At 35.0% G+C, this 21,246-nt stretch overlaps 1 protein-coding gene across 2 annotated transcripts in view; it reads right to left on the bottom strand.

The window, feature by feature from the left end:
* Positions 1-21,246, bottom strand: part of Spag16 (sperm associated antigen 16) — a 997,476-nt gene that overhangs the window by 783,718 nt on the left and 192,512 nt on the right. For both annotated transcript variants that reach the window (XM_063237454.1, XM_063237455.1), the window contains one exon: positions 5,217-5,344. In XM_063237454.1, coding sequence (XP_063093524.1) covers positions 5,217-5,344 — 128 coding nt within the window. The remainder of the gene's footprint in view (positions 1-5,216; positions 5,345-21,246) is intronic.

Raw genomic sequence — 21,246 nt, 5'->3', positions numbered from 1 at the left:
ATAGTCTTATAAAAATGATTACAAGCATTTTTAGCAACATATAATTATCCTTCCAGGTAGAATTTTCTAGAAGTTTCAAGAAACTGTAAACTCACTTTGATAATTCAAAATTTAAATGAATACTTTGCTATTTGTTTTGGGTAGATGTAAACATTATAAAAAATATGAAATGATTTAGTTTATTATGATTACACATTTAAACATACCAATGCTTATCTTTAATTATTAATTTCTAAATTCACATTTTAAAATATCAATTTTAATCTTGTGAAAATATATGTAATTCACAAGCAAAACAACAGAACAATCAAGCTCCTATGGACCCATGATAATGCCCATTTTTTAATCCTAAAAGCTATTTAGCCACTTGCTTTCTGGTGCCTGTTTCGGTGGAAATGCATGGAACACTGCTGACACAGGCCTAAGGACACACAGGGGTGCTCCCACCTTGCGGACTTTGCATTTGCTGCTCACTCTGAGCTTGATTTTCTTTCTGCTTATTTACATATCCCACTTCCTCACACACCTCTGGTGCTCATTGCATGTCCTCTCTCAGAAAAACTCAGGCCACTCTCTTCAATTCTGTAGCCCTCTGTAGTCAGTGTCCTTCTGTCTTGTTTTGAATTTCTCTGCAGAACTTATGGCCATCAAATACAATACCTTTGCCATCTGTGTTTGTTCACTGTTACCACCAATAAATGTAAGCTCTCTGGAACAGAGTTTCTCTAGTTAGTTAGTTGCCCAGAATGGCATCTGAGTGCAATTCAAGAAATTTTTGTTTAATGAATGAGTCAATGTGAAAGTCCCTTCAATCTTTTTTTTAAAGATTTATTTTTCATGCTTTTTACATAGTCTATCTCATGTAACTTCACAAGTATACACAGCATTAGTCTGGGATATAAAAGTTTAGTAAAACTGGGGAACTTTCCAAGGAAAGACCACTCAAGGAAACATGCTACTTTTATCACATGGCTGAGCACTTTCAAAATTCCTTGCTTTCAGCTGAAGGGAGCCAAAAGTCCCTCTGGGGCTGAGAGGCTTCACGTCACAGTACCTCCGCTCAGTTTTATTCACATGCCAAATTCACTGCAGCAGTCTCGGGAAGGTACTCTTCCAATATACTCAGAGAACAGCCACAGTGCTATTTCTCCAGACGGAAAGTAGGAAAACATGTTCTTCTTTTTCATAAAACACTTTAAAATATATACTTCTTCATGCTTACTATGAGCCATGAAAGAAAGAATCTAGAAGGATGGGAATAAAGGTGACTGCAGGAATGAGGAGTAAAATATTAGTTACATTTGAGGAAACTGCCTCTCTAGGAGGTGACATTTCTGCTAAGAAAGATAAGAATGAGACAGACGTGCAGACATTAGAAAACTGACACTGCTCGGACACAGAAGACCTAGTGTGAAGATATAAGCATAAATGCGGTACATCTCATGTGCAGGTTAGTGAGAAGACTGGGGCGGTTGAAAGGCTGGGAAAGAGAAACAGGAGCACAAGTAGGCAGCACAGCAGACCGGTCTCACTCTGCAGAGCCAGGCAGGCCACGCAGGAAGTCTGCATATTTTGACATAAGGGAGAAATACTGCTCTATTTAAAGGGAAAAAGCATCCACAGTCTTATTTACATTTTTAAAACATCATTTTAGCTACTATGACGTGAGTAACCCAGTGTGAGGTAAATCAATAGACTTTGGCAAGAGGATAAAAAATACAGATAGAGAAAAGAGGGAAAGATTATTCTAGAGAAAGGCCATGTCAGGCTTACTGCAGATTTCCTGATGGAAACTGCAACGTGACAGCATGAGAAATCAAGATAACTCCCGAGTTTTTAGCTTGTGTAAATTTACAAAAGGTGCGGCCTTGAAAGAGGAGAAAGTGCAGGATAGACCAGGTTTTTCTGGGAACATCAAGTTTTTTCTTGGACATAATAATCTGAAACAGCTTGTTAGGTATTTTGAACACAGAAAATGTGCTCAAGAACCAGTCTAGGAGTCAATAAGAGCACCAGGACGCCCCTGGGAGAATAAGAGCATGAATCTTCTGTGAGATCAGTTAGCGCTTCAATTAACTTTTTACTGAAAATAAGCAGGGCATGAACAAAGATCTCAGCTTTGGTGAGAAAAAAAGGAAGTTTGGTTAAACTAATGGGAGTTACTGCAGAACATTTTCTAGGCTGATAGGAACCATCTTATAAGAGAGTAGAAGGACATCTACTTAAGTCAGAGTTTAAAAATTCTCTTAACTAATCTAATTTAAAATCCTGGTTCTCTGACCTATGAAATTATACTCTATAAAAATGCAAATTAGTAAGACACTAAGAATTTTTATATTATCTGGATTTTAATATGCATTTATTTTATTACGACCTTGTTAGAAAAAGTTAAAAACTATACCTTGATAAATGTTTTCCAGAGACAAAACAAGTAATTAGCAAATTCTGTGCTCAAACACAATCTAATTATTTTAATATTTAAATTTATAACAACTATCTTAGACTATGCTTATTAACAGAATAAAAAAGGCTTTCAACTTCACTCATAAGACATATCATTATATCTTACTGATAAATTGTGTGTCCAGCTGTAAAAACAGAGATGTATTCTCTCAAAAAAATTTTTAAATAATATGTAGCTTATTCACTGCTTTTGAGTTAAACAAATATGATACAAATTCTTTCTCTGTGATTTTCAAGATTTATAGGCCTCATGTGTATATGTGAAAAAGAGAGAGGAAGAACTAGTAATAACATCTACTTTATTGAATTATGAAAGTGACAGATGGTATGGCCAAAGCAGATGAATCTTAACATGTCTAGGTGCTTACCAAAACAGTTACTATTTATATTCTTTCTTTTATCATTGTAATTATTATTATATGTTTGAAGTTGGGGAATCCACATACCATAGTAAAGAACTTTCTTTCCACCTATGGTAATTGGTAAACAAATAAAGTAAATTCATGACCATTTTAGAATGTTTTATGGGGTGTCAGAGATATGCAATATCCAGCACTGCAAAAATAAATAATAAATAACTGAGCCATTAAACATTTTATTAAAGAACTATTAAGCACCAAAACACTGTACTGTACACCTGTACTGGGTGATCACATCATGGTTTTAAAATTAATCAAGATTATGCAAATAATGAAACAAAATTTTAAATTGACTTTTATAGTAAGGATTGGTAGCACAGGATACAAAGAAAGTGATAAAGCTGGTGGGAGAAATACAAACATGGCAAAGAACAAATGGTGATGAAGAAACAGAAACTGGAACAAATTGGAAATGAAGTACACAAGTGAAAAAAAGGCCAGAGTAAATGACTTATCCCCAAAACCGTAACTTAAGCTTTCTTTGAGATATGTGACCCTAAAACATTAGTGAGTATTCTTCCTACTACTGGTTCTGCTGCCCAACACTTGACGCAAGACACTCCTCTCCTAATGGACTAACTAGTGAAGATTATGATGGAGAAATTTTTCCCTGGGCTGCAACAGTAGTTATTAGACAGCTGTCTTTTCAAAGTCTGGAAATAAATTAGGCTGACATCCGGATTTTGTCTTTGAGTGGAAGCTAAATGTTTCCCTCTTTCTCTCCACTATATCTGCGTTTACTAAAAGCTTTTCCCTGCACTTCCACTTAGTCACCAGATTGCCCATCTCTTCCCATTCTCTCTGCGAAATGCACAAGCCGTGCCCCCTGCGTTCCACTGCTTAGAGCTCTCAGTCATGGCCAAGTCAACCAGCAGCTATTCCCACCATCAAGCTCCATAATTACAAAGAGTCAAAGCAGTTTGTTACTAAATGTCTGTGTGAGGTCATTGTGTTTGTTACTGTAATGTAATTAAATATTAATTAAGGTGATTAAATATAAGCATGATAAACAGAATTTCTGTTAATAAAAATTAAATTAACATTATCAATCATGTGGAAGTTATCTTCCTCATGCCTGAAGTTCTTATATAAAATTAAAGAAATCACAGGTTGAAATTGTAGATGACACATTATTGCCACACCTTCTGCAAGCAATATGATGTGGAATTCTAGCCAATGAACACTTAAAGAACAAGTCCTAAGCTTTTGTCAAAAAACTGACATACAAACGTACATACCTCTTTTAAGAGAAAAGAGAACACAAAGGCATCCTGTATCATGTTTACACTTCCCTTTATGTACTAACATGCTATTTCAGTTATTAACTTGTAGATTTTTAATCACAAACGCTAAGATCATATCATAGCTAAGGCATATATCACAGGAGTATTCTTGTTACCAGGATATAAAGCAAATCATTTTTTAGAAGAAGATTACACATATAAGAACACAAAGAGCAGAGGAAACATAATAAATGAGCAAAATACTTACCACAGGTAAAATTCAAGTAAGGTGTTAGAACTTGCTAATATCTATTCCAAGACATTAATCATCTCTAAGCATAACAGGAACAAGAAGTTTGCTGCAAATTTTGTATAATCACGGGTTGCTGAAGATCACTTACAAATACACTTTGGATTATATGACCAAATACAAGAAAATGTTACTTATTTGAAGTGTAATCTAATGACATTTCATGATTATCAACCAAAGCTGACCATTTGCTTAAACTGTAACATGTCATGGAACTGTATTCTAAGATTTATAGATGCAGATTCCCCCACAGAAATATTTTTTATAATCTGAACTACAGTATTATAAATTTAAAAAAGATTCAGAATACATTTTATCATATAAATATGCAGATCTATAAAACAGTATATCATATAAACATCAAGCAATAAATTTTGTCTTTATGCCAGTGTAATTACAATTCATGAAATTATGATTTTAAAAAAGAGATAAGATCTATTAATGGAGAAAGCATACATAGGTAAAATCTGTAAGTAAAATGAACAAGTGAAATGCTTAGTTGTTGAGGTCCCATCTTTAAAATAGTTCTACAACTCTCTCTAAAATGATACGTGCATTATTTTAAATCAGATCTCTAACCTTCACAATAATACTACACAACAATGTACTTAGTCTGCACTGCCACCAAGTGCCTAAACCAATTAATTTTAAAATTCTTGTAGAAACTAAAAATGGTTTTGAGTAATAATTTGAGAACAGGCTAAGAGCAAGGCACTCTGACCATGAATTACAGTAAGATCTGCACAATTTAGACGTGACAATAAAATCTCAAAGGAATTAATAAAACATCAAGAATCCTACCAGCTCACTGGAAGTTCGTGCAGTCTAAAGATGTTATTCAATCTGTAGTCGAATTTCGGTGGACAAAGATTTTCCTTATTTAAATTCAAATTTAGATTTGATTGCATCACTATTGGAAATTCTGAATCCTAGAGAAAACATAAACAAGAATTTTGTGTTAAATATTCAAATAATTGTAGTCACTGATACTGTGTTATTTAATACTGAATCACAGCGTATTATTACATTTTTCCTATACTCTTAACTTAAGCCCTTGATATTCTATTTTACCTCCCCAAAAATTATTTTAAAAAGATAAAACTTTAGGCACATTTCCATTTGCATAATCAATTTTATTTTTAAACTGCATGCTATATGCCAAAAGTTACTTGAAACATTTCCTTTGTGAAATCCATTGACACACAGTAGAGCAGTGTCTTGTATGTTTGGACAAATGTCATTTCTCAATAAGCTTTGCACCCCAGAATAGTATCAGTAGTCAGTCTGTGATAATTCTTATATCCCTTTGTCTTCTCTAAATGACAGGACTAAAAATAATGCTTCTGAGTAACAAATGAACCCTTGCTGGGGTGGGGCTGTAGTGCAGTGGTAAGGGGTATTAGCCTCACACGTGTGAGGCCCATGGGTCAGTTTTTAGTACTGGGAAAAAATAACACTTGCTTATTGGTTAACTATTAAAGTTTTATTAAGTCCAAAACACTAATTTATAGACATTTAACTAGAGATAAAAAGTTTCATCTATGTAAAAAACAAGAAAGAAATCGTGCATACTAACATCAAAATCTTCCATTCATTGGTCACTTTCTTCCCCACTGAGCAAATTCCAAATATCATTCTATGTCCATATAAAGAGAATATCTCCCAAGGAAAGAAGATGTGCTATGAATACACACACACTATTCATGACAACTAGACTAACTGCAAAACACTGTTTTTTAACAGAGGTGACCTATTTCCTTTCTATCAAACTCGAAAATTTATGTTAGAGAGGAAAGCATTATTTATTAAAAACTATAAGTGCATCATATTTCAAACAATATTCTAAGCATAGGAACACTATCACTGAATGAAGCAGATGAACAAGTCTTGCTCTTGTGGAGGTAGTATTCCAATATATTCTTTCATATACCTTCAGAGTTGACAAGTGGCAAAGACAACTTTGTAAATGAGACTTTTTCGGAATAGTAAGCTGGTACATATTCATATAGGAATGTGCATTTCATGATACTACAAAGAAAATTAGAACCAATCTTAGTATCACCTCCCAGATACGATCATTACTAATACTTCAGTATAGTTATTTAATTTGTTCTCTCTCTCTAATTTTTATAAAGTTGGCACCATGCTCCATTACTCACTCACCCTCTATTCTTCATTTAACATTATATTACTTCATCTTTATATCATTTGGTCTGTTTTGAAAGAAAGATAAATGCCATATTTTATGTAACATTCTGCTACTTTATCATTCTTATCTGGATATCAATGCTAGAATAGAGCATTTAGAGTTTTCTGTCTATAAATCTGCCCTGAACTATTTCCTGGAAGTGTAACTCTACAAGAGTAAATAAATAATTCAAATAAAATAAATATTTGATAAAAACATGATATCTCTTCACAGATTGCTCTTCAGAAACACTGTACCAATTTACAAACCTGCCAGTGCAAAATGATTAATTACCTGTTCATCACATCAATGTTAATGCTATGCACACACGTGCATGCACACGTGTGCACTCACACACAATTTTAAATCTTTGATTCATTGCACAATTACTTCTTTTAACTCATATTTACTATTGGCTCTCTACTTCATGATAGATGCTGGTTTGAATTCTTACAATATGTCCCTAAAAAAATAGATAAAATTCCTTTCCTATGGAGCTTGCATTATACCAAGGACAAGGACAGTAAAAATAATACACTTATAAATTATATTACATCTATTATATGAAATTCTATGAAAATATTGTTGGTAATTCATATGCAAAACTTTACGTCTCTTGAATCATTTGAGGATGTTAAACTTCTTTATATTCCTCTTTTCTGTCCATTCTTTCTGCATTACATATTAATGTTCTTTACCCATTTTCTACAGGAAATAGTTTTAATGATGATGCTTGGATTGAAAATGGCACAAGGGTAAATAATTATGATTTAAAATACAGCACAGTGAGTGGATCAAAATCCAGTTATATATAATTTTCTGACTGTGTTAAAATATCTGATCCCTTAAACTTATTAACTGTACCTTTTAATAAATATTCTTACATCATTATATAAAACTAACAAACTGAAGCATTTAATAAAAATTAACCAACTAGGTCCTATCGTGTATTTCTATAGCTGAGAAGAAAATTGGAAAATGTAATTTATACCTGAATAACTATTTGAAAGACGCTTTACAAAAAGAACAGTGAAGCTCTGGCAAAAGCAATTCTATCTAGATATGCATGCATTTGCAGAGATAAAACATGACTCCTCTGTCACAAAGCCAACATCCTGAAACATTCCAGGAGACAATAGTCAGTGAGTCTGTAGGCAGAATAAGTGAGGTAAATGGAGACTACATAAATAAGGACAATGCTTAGAGGATAGAGCAAGTAAAATAAATCTCAAAACTATTCTTTCAAGCTACATAATCATTAGCATTTCTTTTTAATGCCAGGGAACAAGTGCAGGGCAAAGGCGAACTGTCAGTAGTGTGCCTCCAGTTAAGTGATTCCTAACTTGCTATACAATGAAATCACTAGGTAGCCTTTAAAAAAAACATACCTACATCCATAGATCCAAAAATATACAATAGATATTGTGCAAATGAAAGGAAAAGAAAGTGCTCAAAAGGCAAGAACAACTGGGATAGGGGAAAGGAGAAAAGAAGGGAAAAGATTATATGTATATTGTGTATATGTATATATACACAAGATAGATAACTATACTACTAATCTCTAAGTCCATCTAAAAGAAGTTTGTGCTTTTATTGTTTATCATTTTTATGCATAAATCTTGTAGCCTGAACAACTACTTCTAAGATAACAATATACAATATATTAACATGTTAATTTCCTATTTTTTGAAATTTTATCTCATTTCTATCTTTTGTTTCATTTTTAAAATTAAAAAAAAGACCTACATCACTGGCCAATTGAATAATAATTTCTGAGAGTGAGGTTTTGGCACTGGTTTTTAGTTTTAAAGTTCCCCATGTGAAATAAAAAGTCATGGTTTTCCTTAACAATTTAGCTCCACAGTATATGTATTCATGTGTGAACTTTAGCAAACTATATAAGAAGCTTTTTAAGCCACATTTGTCCATATGTAAATTAAAACCAAAATCATCTGTTTCATAGGTTGCTAAGAGAACTGAGATGATCTCTGTATTCATTATATGCCTTGCACTTAGCAAGACCTTAATAAACATGAGCTATTACTTTTGCTATTTTTATTATTTATGTAATTAAAAACTGTTCATTTCAACTGGTTAGTAAATTATTGTTACATACTCTAGTTATTTATTATATATAATTCTATATTAATCAAATTATAGGTTTAATGCCCTCTTGAGATATTGGTTAAGCAGTCTTGGTATGTTATCACTTGTGACAATCCCAGTCCCATATTATGTTAACTGCTGGATCTGTCTGGATGTGGCATTAATGATAACACTTCTCAGTTCATAGCACATTTACCATTAAATATAGACTTGCTATTTATATTAACCATTTGTCATTTATATTAATAACAGAACAGTTTACCCCAAGCATTATTCAGGAAACTTGTATTTGTATTTGAATAATTGGACTGGAAAATGGTAAAAGGATAGTGTGCCAGATGGATATTGTTATGGTTTGAATCAAGAATGATTCCCAAAACTCTCATATGCCCAGAGGCAGGGCTTTGGCAAAGTAATTGGACCAAAGAGGATTATATCAGATTGTGACATTAGAAGGTAAGCCCTGATCAGAAGAGCCAGGGGGCGTGACGCAAAAGAGTGTATTCACCTCCCTTACTCTTTCTTTCTGTCCTTGCCTCCCGACCTCCATAATGAAGGCAGCTTACCTCCATGCAGGTTCTTCCCATATGCTATTCCTGTCTTGGAGCCAGCTGAGTATGGATTGAATCCATTAAAAACAGTGAGCCAAGATAAACCTCTTCTTTAAGTTGTCTATGTCAGGTAGTGTGTCTCAGTAATGACAGTGACAAAGACAAATTTCAGTACCTAGAGTGGGGTCACTGCTGAGACTACCTGACCAGGTGGTTGAGAAGAGTTTGGAACTGGCTCACAGAAAAAGTTTAGAAAAATTTGGAGATGCTGATCAGAGAATCTCCAGAATGCTGTAAGCTGAGCTTGATGGGAGATTCTGGTCAGAGCTCAGAAAACTCGACTGCTGACAGAAATGCAGGTTCAGAAGGTTTCGATTGAGAACAAGGACTCCACCGGCAGTTGGATTCTTGGCTATGTGTGTTACGCCGTGGCAGAAAATTTGTCTACATTTTGTTCATGTTCTGAGATTTTGCTTAGAGAGGCTGAGATTAACTACTTAACATTTGTTGTGATTAACGGACTAATTGTCAATTTGAGCAGGAAACGCCCAACTAAATTGAGTCCGCATAGTTCTGTGTGTAGACGACCCACATGAGGAGGCCTGAGGTCAGAACTGTATAAAAGAAACTGGAGGGAAGGATGTCAGCTGATCTTCCTTGGACAAGTCCTTGCAGCTGCTTTTCTTCAGGAGAGTTTCAGCGATTTGCCTTCAAAGGAGCTTTGGCAGCTGCTTTCTTTGTGGGAGTTTCAACTTTCATCTTCATTGTGGACAGTGTCTCCTGGCTTCCAGTGCAGATCCCTCAGCTCTATGCTCAGATCCTGCAGCCTTTTTGCACAAATACTTCAGTTTCAAGCACTGACCCTTGGGCCTTTCTGGTACAGATCCTTTGGTCTCCCAGCACAAATCCCTCAGCCTCTTGATATGGAGGCTCACAGGACACTGCTGTGGGTCTCCAGCACACAGACAGAGGTCTTGCACTCTTCTACATTTGATTCTAGTAAGCACTAATATACCAGTCCAATTATTTAAATGCAAGAGAACCAAAAATTGCATAACTTTTACTAATTTTTATAGGATAATATATTAGGAAATACAAAAATGACAATTTTATCAAATTTATATAATACAAGAATTGACTGGTTGAAATGACAACTGCTTATATGGTATTTGGGACACCCAGTACATAAACAGACACTCTACCTAAGTGGTACTCTGTGTAAGCTGTTAAGTGATTAAGGGCAGCAGACTAATTAACTTGATGGAGAAAACATCAAGGCAGCCTAACATTTGGGCAGTGGAATGGGTACTGCGCGTGGCTTTGTCTATATTAACTATGAGAATCAGAAGCAAAAAGTCAGTTAGAGGTGGCAGTTTTTCCAAAAGAGAAATGCCTGTAGAACAAAAAGAAGCCAAGTGCTTTGCATCAGAACAATAGGACAGACGCCTTGAAGGCATATTGGGAATAAGCAAGACCCTTTCACTGGTGTGAGGGTGGGGTGGAAAGGCTAAACTTATTTCAAAGACTTAACTTTGAGAAGAAAGCCCCAGGGCACTCGCCTGGAGAATGCTACCTAAGTAATAGTTCTCCAGGATTGCTTTCACAGTGTTCAAGCATCCAGCTATTCAAAAGGGGTCTGAAGCCATGATTCAAGGGAACTCAGCTACTCCTTGAACTGGTGGCAGACTTTTGTGTCCTCCACATGGTAGGGGTTTTACCTGCACGCAGAATGCAAGAGTTGTGAGGTCAGGGATGCTTCCACCAGAGCAGGCCGTGTACCTCTGAGGTGGAGGTGCACTTGCTTCATGCAAGTGAAACCAAAAGTGGAGACCATAGGAAGCTGGGAAAGCCAGGAACATAGCTCATCTGAGGAGAGTCACAGGCCCTGAGCAAAGTCATCCCAGGAGAGCTGTAACTAGCAATGTCATTGGAGTTCACATCATGACACAGCTTGCCTGGGTGCTGGCCTTGGAGCTGCAAGATTTACTGTTTCCCCTGTTGATTTTGTTCTTGCTCTGACCTCCTTCCCTTCTATTCCCCTTTCTTCTCTTTTGGAGTGGGAGTGTTTACTCAGTGCCAAAATTGTATGCCCGTAGTGTTTCTTTCTTTCACATTTTACAGGCATGGACAGCTAAGAGTTTGCCTTGACACTTGGTAGACTGGACTTTTAAGAAATGCTGGAACTTCTAAAGACTTTGTCATCAAGTAGAAATGGACTAAATGCATTTTCTATAAAATGATATGCATGAATCTTTCAAGGTCAGAGATAGATTGTTATGAGTTAAATCAAAAATGATCACCAAACCTGTCTTGTGCTCAGAGGTGGGGCTTTTTTGGAAAGTGCTGAGCCTTGGAGTGCTATAGCTGACTGTGACATTAGGAAAGGGGGGCCATTGGAAGAGGCTGGTCACCAGGCACAGGACTCTAAGGATGCACTCTCTCCTCAGCTCCTCTCTTCCAGCTCTGCTTCCTTTTCTCCATAATTTGGAGCAGCTCATCTCCACAGAAGGCCCTTGCACCATGCCCTTTCTGCCTTGAAGTTGGATGAGTATGGACTGAACCCTCCAAAACTAGTGAGTCCAAATTAACTCTCTCAAGTTGTAGACACAGAAAAATGAATAAAACAGGTATCTTTCTGTTAGTTTCAGTAATAGGTCAGTTAAGCATCCCCTGCATCTGTCCCTATGGGGAAGCCAAGCCATCTATTTGTACTTCCTACAAATGAATTGATTGGATATGCAGGTTTCTCCCAAGCCTGATATTCTGCTATGAATTTATTTTCCATTTTGCTTTTTGCTTTCCTTTGAAAAGTGACTCCAAATAAAAGTAATTAATTTATCTTATCTTTTATTTTAACACTAATTAATAGGAAATAATCTCAAATAATTTTGAGCCAAAATTTGAGTGTACTGTTAATTATAAATATGAATAAAGTACATTTGTTCTGCTCCAAAGAGTCACAATTCCGTAGGAAAACAACATAAATGAAAAAATCACATCATTGAAAAAAGCTACACTAAAATATGCAGAAGATATTAAGGTTAAGAAATAAATTATAAAATTGTTAGAACAGAGGAGACACTATTAAGTGCATATAATATAATTATGCTAACAAATTATACAGATGTATCAATAGTTGTATATATAAAGCCAAAAGAAATGAATAGTACAGAGTTCATGTTACTACAGATGACATGACATCTGTAGTAACACATGATAAAAATTGTAAGTTTCACAAAGGCAACCAATGAACTGTAGATATAAAAGTATTTTACTAATTCTATGAACAATATAAAATAATTTTTAAAAGAAATAATAACAAATATGCTAAGCCTAAAGAAAGAAGTTTATTTATTCAGAGATATACACAAAATTTATCATCCGTTATAAACATTTGTGGACTCAGAAAATCTGTACACAGATATCTGTTTATATATTTAATTCAAATCAAAATTTTAATATAAGCTAGGTGCAGTGGTACATGCTTGTCTGGGAGCTGAGACAGGAGGACTACAAGTTCAACAGTAGCTGAAACAACTTAGTGACATTGAGACTTGTTGCAAAATAAAAACTTTTGAAAGACTTGTACTCTGAATAACTGCTATGATAATAATATAAAATGTATTAATTAATTTAACTCTCCTACTAACCCATTTTGAAACTATTCTATTGTTGCCTTTATTTTTCTCTCTTCAAATTAAAAACATTAACTTTTTTTTAATGGCTGGAGATGTAGATCAAGGTAGATTCAATCTGAATACTGTGCCGCAAATTTTTTTTCAGTATTGTGTTGGTTACTTTTTTCGCATTTCTGAGAGAAAATACGTAACAATCAAAGTTAAGGAGGGAAAGGTTTATTTAGCTCACAGTTTGTAGAGGTTTTAGTCCATACTCAGCTGGCTCCAAGGCGGGGTGTCACGACAGATAAACAACAGTTCAAGGTGGCCGAAAGATAGCAAAAGCAACAAGAGCAAAGGGAGGAGCACAAGACAGGAATCTTTCTGTGCCTTATATTGTATGTGGACCCAACCTAGGGTGGCAGTAGCACTCACACCCATAATTCCAGCACTGCACCATGAATCAATCACAAATCCCAGAAGCCCACTCCTATGACTGCATGAGGCTTTGGGGGACACTGAGACACAAACCATAACAAATGCGAATCTGGGGGCTTAATGCTGATTTATTGTTCATTTATTGTACTTTTTAAAATAGAAAATTATAAAGATTTAATACTTCTAAAAAATAAACACTCCATTAAAATAATTTGTATGTGAATTTTCTTTTGTGTCTTAATTCTCCATGTGGGAAATTTACCCGAAATCGAGAAGTTTGCTCAGATTTCTGTACCCTCATTGTTTCATTCATCACTCATGTAGTCCAGCCCCTGCTGACAAACTTCACACATCACTACCCAGGAATGACTGACAGCTGACATTATTAGCAAGACTTGACTGAGCTAATTGACATTCACAATCTAAGAAGGAAAATAAGAGTGAACCAAGTAAAGTCTTTTTATTTCTTCAATACTTATTGTTCAATTTCTTGACCTTTATGTTTCTTTGCATTATTGGTGGCCTTAGATTGCAGGGGGAATGATTACACTTGCAAAATGCTGTTTCCCCAAATGTGTTTAAGTATATTTGATTTAATACCCCTACAGTATCTAATTGTTCTTGAAATTTCATACTCTGTAGACTATATTATTCTTTATGACTTCTCTATAAAAGTAAAATACACTTGTTTCAGTTTATTTTAAAGCTACCACTGAGCCATTCTTTGACCCATATCAAATTAGATTTTAGAAAAGAATAACAAAAATTAGCCATAAACTATCACTTGGAAACGTTACAATTACATCCCATTTTTAAAATATATTTCTAGAATACTGTATATTTATGCCATAATGAAACATGAAATATTTGCTCAATTAAAAACGTAGAGAATAATGTTAGATTTGTGCTTAATATCTACATTTTTCATGAAAGGAGTATTTTATAAGAAACACTTAGAATACTATTGAATGCTAACAAAATGTTTGAATGTTTTTGAAAACTTAAATTCTAAAGTCAAATAAGTCTGTATTTTTACTGCCTTGAGCAACAATGAATGCTATTTTAAAAATAACTTCTGTTAGTCAATTTCATCAGCGCAATCCCCTGACCAAAGCATTAACATCAGTGGGGACCTTACTTGACATGTACGTTCTCGAGCTTTCCTCTAACCTTACTAAGCCAGAAATTCTGAGAATGGGGCCCAACAATCTGTCTTAACTGCATCTCCAGATGATTCTGATGCCTGCTAATATTTGTGAATATATCTGTTCAACCCATCAAAGTTTAGCAAACTTAGATAAACTATTTATAAAACATATCTAAAAATATTACAATAGAAATTATCTATATCTATCTATCTATCTATAACCATATAAACAAATTGAAAAACTTACATTCTGGCCACTCAATATATTATTGTCCATGGGATTATATGAATATTTATATGAATTAAAACATGTATGTGACAATTTATTGTATCTTTTATCTCAACAAAATATCTTCAAAAGAACATAATAAAACACTAGATACTCAGGGTACTCAACTGAAAAAAATGGAAATTGTCAGCTTATCACTAAAATTGGGAGAACAGTCAAGAGCAGAAGTTTCTGAAGTTACCCTGAATACTGAAAGTGATACTGTTTATTTAATAAGTGACATAATGGTTAACATAAGCTTCTACAAATAGATCAAGCAGGATAATCGCCTTCACCAATGAGTCAGTGGGGATGAAGATTCAGATTCCGCCTTCCTTTCCCCAAAGCCTGAGCTGTTTCTTTGCTCCACAGCTCCAGAAACTATCAGTGATCTTACATGTCTACCGGACATGTTAACAAAGATCCATTAGTGAAAGAAATTGCTGTTCTTTCCAATTTAAAAGCATGACTTGAGGGCTAGGGATTTTGCCTAGCAATGTAAGCACCTGCCTGGTAAGAAAGGTCGTGAGTTCAATCCCGGTACCAAGAAGAAAAAAAAAAAAAAAAGAAAGAAAAAAAGAAATGATTTGGCTTCTTTAACTAACATACAAGTATTTAAAAGTTCCTGCTACCATTGAAAAGAATGCCACATAAGAAAATACGTTATACAACCGTTTAGAATATTGACACCTTTTCTAAGCATTAAGAAATCATGATGAGAGTTACAATTGATAATACATTTGAAACTTGTGAAATAAAAAGTCAAAGAAAAAACTAAGGAAAATGTGGGTGTGTAACAATAAGAATTATTATTATTGAATTAATCTACACATAAAATTGTTTTTAAATCAAGCACTAAAAAAAAAAAATCCAGGGAATATAGATACGTAAGTAATCTATGAAGTCATCAACAAACATGGAAAAGGTTAAGCCTTATTAGTAAATAAAAGTAAGTTAAAATAACAAATGAAAATTACTCATTTGTAAATTGTTAAACTGTATTGGGAATAAGAAAATTGATGTATGCTTCTATAAGTGTTCCCTTGCACCACTGGTAATAATATAAATTGAAACAAGTGCTCTAAAAAGAACTTTGGTAATACATATCAAGCAGATTTCAAACAACCAAATATTTCCAATCAATAAATCTATTTCCATCACTGTATTCCAGAAAATTTTCAGCCATTTATTGATCATTACTTATAATAAATAAATACTAGAAACACTTACATTGCACAAATAATAGAGAATATCATATATGAGGGAATGGAATGGAATGGAATGCAATTTTGTTATTGATTATATCCATGAAAAGTATTTTCAGGCTTAGAAAAATATCCACATAATATAGAGGACATATGTATGATTTATCTATATATATATGCAGAAAAAGGAAGTGTAGTTGTGTACCACATAATGATGTAAGAGTCAATAACACACTGAATATATGACAGTAGTCTCATACAATTATAAGAGAGCTCATATCTCCCACAACCTAAGTGACATGGTAGGCATCCCAGTGTTGTGGTGCAACATATTACTGAGGTATTTGTGGTAATGCTGGTGTAAAGAAACCTCCTGTGTTGCCAATTGTCTAACAGCATAGCATATATAGTTATGCTATATAAAACTTGAAAATAATAATAAATGAGTCTTGCTGGTCTATGTATTTACTATACTATGCTAAACATCGCTTTTTAGAGTGGTTTCCTTCTACTTATAAAAATCTTCACTATAAAAGAGCATTCCATATAAAGAATAAAACACCAGCCACAAATACTTTGAGGTTTACCAAATGTCTTGACTGCATCAAGAGGCTGTGTGGAGCAACGGATGGGCTCCTTTGCTTTGTGTCGGTGCACCCTGCAGTATTCTCACAAGGACAACACTGCTTGAAGAGGTGTCTCTCAGAGGGTGTCCCTGTCACCCCATGGCTCATGTCTGTATGTCAGAGTATTAATACTAAGTCTGCATGCCTTTTATTTATATTCATTTCTATATTTTTTACTTTTTCTGAAGAATTAAGATTATCTTTAACATTCTGAAAAGCATGGTATTTAGTGTGTATAAGTTTTAGAAAAACTATGCAAAGTATCTAACATCAATTTGTCTGTTTAATGTTACACTATTTCAGAATAAACAGCCTTTACCACTTTTAATAACAATCAAGTTCTTGACTGCACAGTTTTGCATTCTAATCCAAACCAGGCTTTTTCCTCTACAGTATAGAGGAGTATTTCAAAGTACCTGTTCCAGTGGTGGTTCACAGTTATCTAAGAACATAACTATACATGAATTCTAATTTTATCAGCTAATAAAAATAAGCATATGAATTAAACGAATCAGGGAAATATTTCAATTTTATAAATCTATTTCCTACTAGATAAGAATAAGATTATAGTCTGAACTACTATCAACACCTTACAAATGACACTGACATTTCTATCAACTGAGATCAGTGTGGCTCTGGAAACTTTGGCAGTATGAGGGCTCGTCATGAATGTTGAGGATCTGGCCTCTGGAATCCAGGTGTGGGGTGGCCATGGGATTCATTTCCCGACCAGTGACACGGGAGCACCTCTGGGAGCCAGCTTGAAATGTTTTGCCACTCATTGTTTCTTCCGTTCCTCTCATGTATAAAGCCCTCCTTCATCAGCCTGTTCCCAAGTGGTCATAAGGAGCAGAGCCCATTGGCTGACTCATGTCAGTCTTGTGGGGTGTGAAAGAAATGTTTTGAGATACTTGAGTAACGTTTTTACGCAATCACAGATATTTCAAACTGGTACAGACAAGATCATGCATACTAAGAAGTCTAATCGGATTTTATACTCTGTTCTCACTGCCAAGTCAAGATATCCTATTACTGTGTGTAGTCCTCAGAGCACACATTTCAATAATGGTCTGATGCCACTTAACTTACAAAGATCACCAGGATGGCATCCACAATAAATGTATCTACAAAGCAAAGAATCAGATTAATGTCCTTTCCATGGACAGGCCTTTCCTGAGAAATGGACCTGATCATTTGTGTCCCCTAAGCTAAAATTTTCCTTCTGGAAGGGTATGAAATACCCAGTGACTTTCTGTTCACCATGCACGTTGTGTAGGGCAGCCAGCTGGCGGAGTTCCTAGTCCTGGCACAAAGAGCACACAGCTGGGTTGCTTATCTTTCTGTTTCTTTGGAAGCCATCCTGGTGGTTCCCATGATCCCCTAGAGCCTAAACAGATGCTAAGTAGAATTGAAGCAGAATTTGGGAAGGTCGGGGGTCATTCATGCAGCAACTAATTATTTCTTATAAAGAGCTATTAAATATATAGGAAATGTTTTTCCAAATGTTTTAAATCAAGTCAGTTCACTACTCTTGACAAACAGTTATAATAACTTTTTAAAGTTTACTTGAAAACAAAAAAGTATAAGCAATTGATTGGAAGATGACAAAAATCCCAATGTAGGGAATATTTACCAGTAAAGGACATAATCTACTTATATTTAGAAAGCAAAGGATTCTCCACTAGCAGTTTGTTTCAAAATGAATGAAGATGTCCCAAGCCTTTATTAATTCCCTTACCTGGCAGCTTGTAAACTAAAATTGATAGAAGTGTAACTTTCAATGAATTTTAGATTATATCCCTCACTATCATTTTCATTTAAAACAAACAATTGTGTAATCTCTATGAAGCAGAGACATAGACTAAGTCTTATAAAGGTTAAATTTGCCTGAAGATACATCAGACCAGCTAGAAATTACTAAATTGGATGACTTGTCTAGTTGTACTGAATGCTTAATATATTCCCTGGCTGGCAGGCTTCCAAAATGAAGAATAAGCATACAATTTTGTAATTCAAATTGCAACCTAGCTCAGCCACCTTATTCTGACTCTAAGGCTGCTAAATTAATAATTGAAATTTTAAATTGTTCAGCTTTTCACTGTGATAAGTTATACAATAATGAAAATATCTAGAAAGCGTCAATTGTTTTTGACATGCAAAATAACCTTAGATAATAAATTATTGTTTTTGTTTAATGTTATCATTATTAAACAAAAGTGTTGGAAATCCAAAAGTATTCAAAGGGAGGTAAGTAAAGTGCAATGAGAGAGGAAAAAACACAAGAAAGTTCAGGAAAACAGTGTGCCATCATTCTGATACGAATGACTATTTCTGACAGGGCTGTGCAGTGAAGCAGCGTACACAATGCCTTATACAAAAGTTAGTAAATGAAGTAGCTTTTTAAAATGATGATCGTGTTTTAATAGGGGTACTAAATTAATAATGTATACTTCTGCCTATTTAATTTACAGCATTTCCCTGAGTAATGCTGAACATTCCTGTTCCAACAATTTGGCATCTGTTTGTTTTACATATTCCCCTGCGAATGTAACTCTCTGCAGGAAGTGATAACGTAGCCAACTGAAGTTTGCACTCTTTGTTCAAGGAGATTAGCTGCTCACAGCATTATAAAACTCTGCGGTAAAATACACAACTTCTACTCTGAGCTGTTCAATGTTCTTGCTCTCTCTCTCTCTTTTTTTTTTTTTTTTTTTTTTTTTTTTTTTTGTCTTTTTCCTTTGTATCAGTACCGGGGATCGAACTCTTGACTGCCTGCAAGGCAGGCGCTTATGCTGCTGAGCTGAATCCCCAGCCCCATTCTTGCTCTTAATATAGTCTTCTGCAATATTTATTTATTTTTGTTAATCCATACTTGAATGAACATTTTCATCTCTGAATTTTAAATAAGGGTATTGTCATGGTTTATGTTGGTGGCCCCCAGGCCTCATGCATTTGCATTGTGCATTTGTGACTGGTTGTTTGTCTAGCACTTGGATTGAGGGTCTGAATGCTACACAGGTCTAGGAGTGGAGCCAGGATGTGATGTAATGGCAGGAAGAAGGTCTGTCTCACTCTTTTGCCAGTTTCCGCCTTGCTGTTTGCAGCCGCCATGAACTGCGGCCCAGCCATGCCTGCCTGCCTTGGAGCCAACTGAGTGTGGACTGAAACCTCCAAAAACTGTAAGAAATAAACCTTTCCTTTCCCAACTTTGGGCTTCAGGTATTTTGTCTCAGCGACCAGTAAAAAGTAACTAAAACAGTTATGGTTGTGAGTGTTTAGAGCAGGGAACAGACATTCAAGAGCCAAGCATTAGGAAGATAATTCAAGTGAGTTAACTGGTGTGCATACAGACAGGTATATTTTTATAGAATTAACACAGAAACATTCTTCAACATAGAAGTATGAACTATCCCTTTTTTGTCTAAACATATAAATTTCCTGTTCTTAATCACTTCTGATACAGAGATGATATGATAGTTAATATTCCCTTTAAGTAAAAGAAAAGAAACATGAAAACTAATAGCAAGGCATATGAACCTCAATACCGGGTGCACAGTTAGGGCAGTGTTGATCATAAAGGCTAAGGAATGCACAAAGGTCATACCTGAAGCACAAGTGGCCACTGATTTCCCACCAACAGTGATAATGCAGGAATGTAAGCCCAATGTTAAAATATACTGTTTCTGTTTCTAAAGTATCAAGATATTTGACTTTCTCATTGAGTCATGTAACAAATATCTAATGACAGTTCTAATTTAACAAGCGCTAATCCAAATCCCTGAAATACCCTAGCAGACAAGTAGATAAACAAACATCCCAGCATTCACTTTGCTTATGACATATTGAGGAGACGGCAAATAAGCAATAAATATATGTGTGAAATTCCTATAAAATATTCAAAAATGAACACTGCTGTGGAAGGAAAGAGAAATGAATAAGAGAGACTAAGAATGGACTGGGCAGGCGAAGGGTGAGTTGGGGGGGACACTGTGAAATTTTACAGATGGTGCCCTACAGAGGCCCCACAGAAAAGGGCACAACTGAGCAGAGATTTCACGACAGTGATGCAGTGGACCATGATGCTAGTAATGAACGAGCACTTGTGGCACATGGAAAACCCAGCTAAAACCTAAAGAAAAGAGACAGTGTTCTAAAAATTAAAAAGAAAAAAGGAGGCAGTGTGATTAGTGAACAATAGAGAGAGGAATACATTTTATGTTTTCACACAAATTAGAAAGAATTTTAAATGTTGACATCCAATTTTTATTATAAATGTTTACCACAAATTACTGTCAACATTGAAAGAGCTGAGCAAATAACATTATTAACTGTCAATCTTCTATCGCTATCCCTGATTTGTAATACATTAAACTTACTACAAATCTTAAGTGGGATTATTTCAGACTTTGTCAAAATAACCGAAGCTTCCTAAGGGTATTCAGATAATGGATAAGAATAAATGAATCCTTCTTAATCTTAGCTTCCTCCTGCTCTTGCTCACAGAGTGGGAATAAAACAGAAGCTTCTGTATTAAGTACAAGCAATATGCTACATTCCTAGGGACACAGGGACACTGGAGGTAGTTAATGATCCAAAAGAGTTTACAGGTGCCTGAAGAGAAACATGCTGGTGAATTGTCTTTGGGAGTAAAGGTAAGGTGTTATTTTTATAAATATAAAATACTA

The sequence above is a fragment of the Cavia porcellus genome, unplaced genomic scaffold (assembly GCF_034190915.1).
Source record: "Cavia porcellus strain 051 isolate PalLab524CR breed Dunkin Hartley unplaced genomic scaffold, mCavPor4.1 scaffold_26, whole genome shotgun sequence".
In the NCBI taxonomy this organism is placed as follows: Eukaryota; Metazoa; Chordata; class Mammalia; order Rodentia; family Caviidae; genus Cavia; species Cavia porcellus.
Note: the sequence above shows the minus strand (reverse complement) of the source record. Positions and strands in the feature narration are given on the sequence as shown.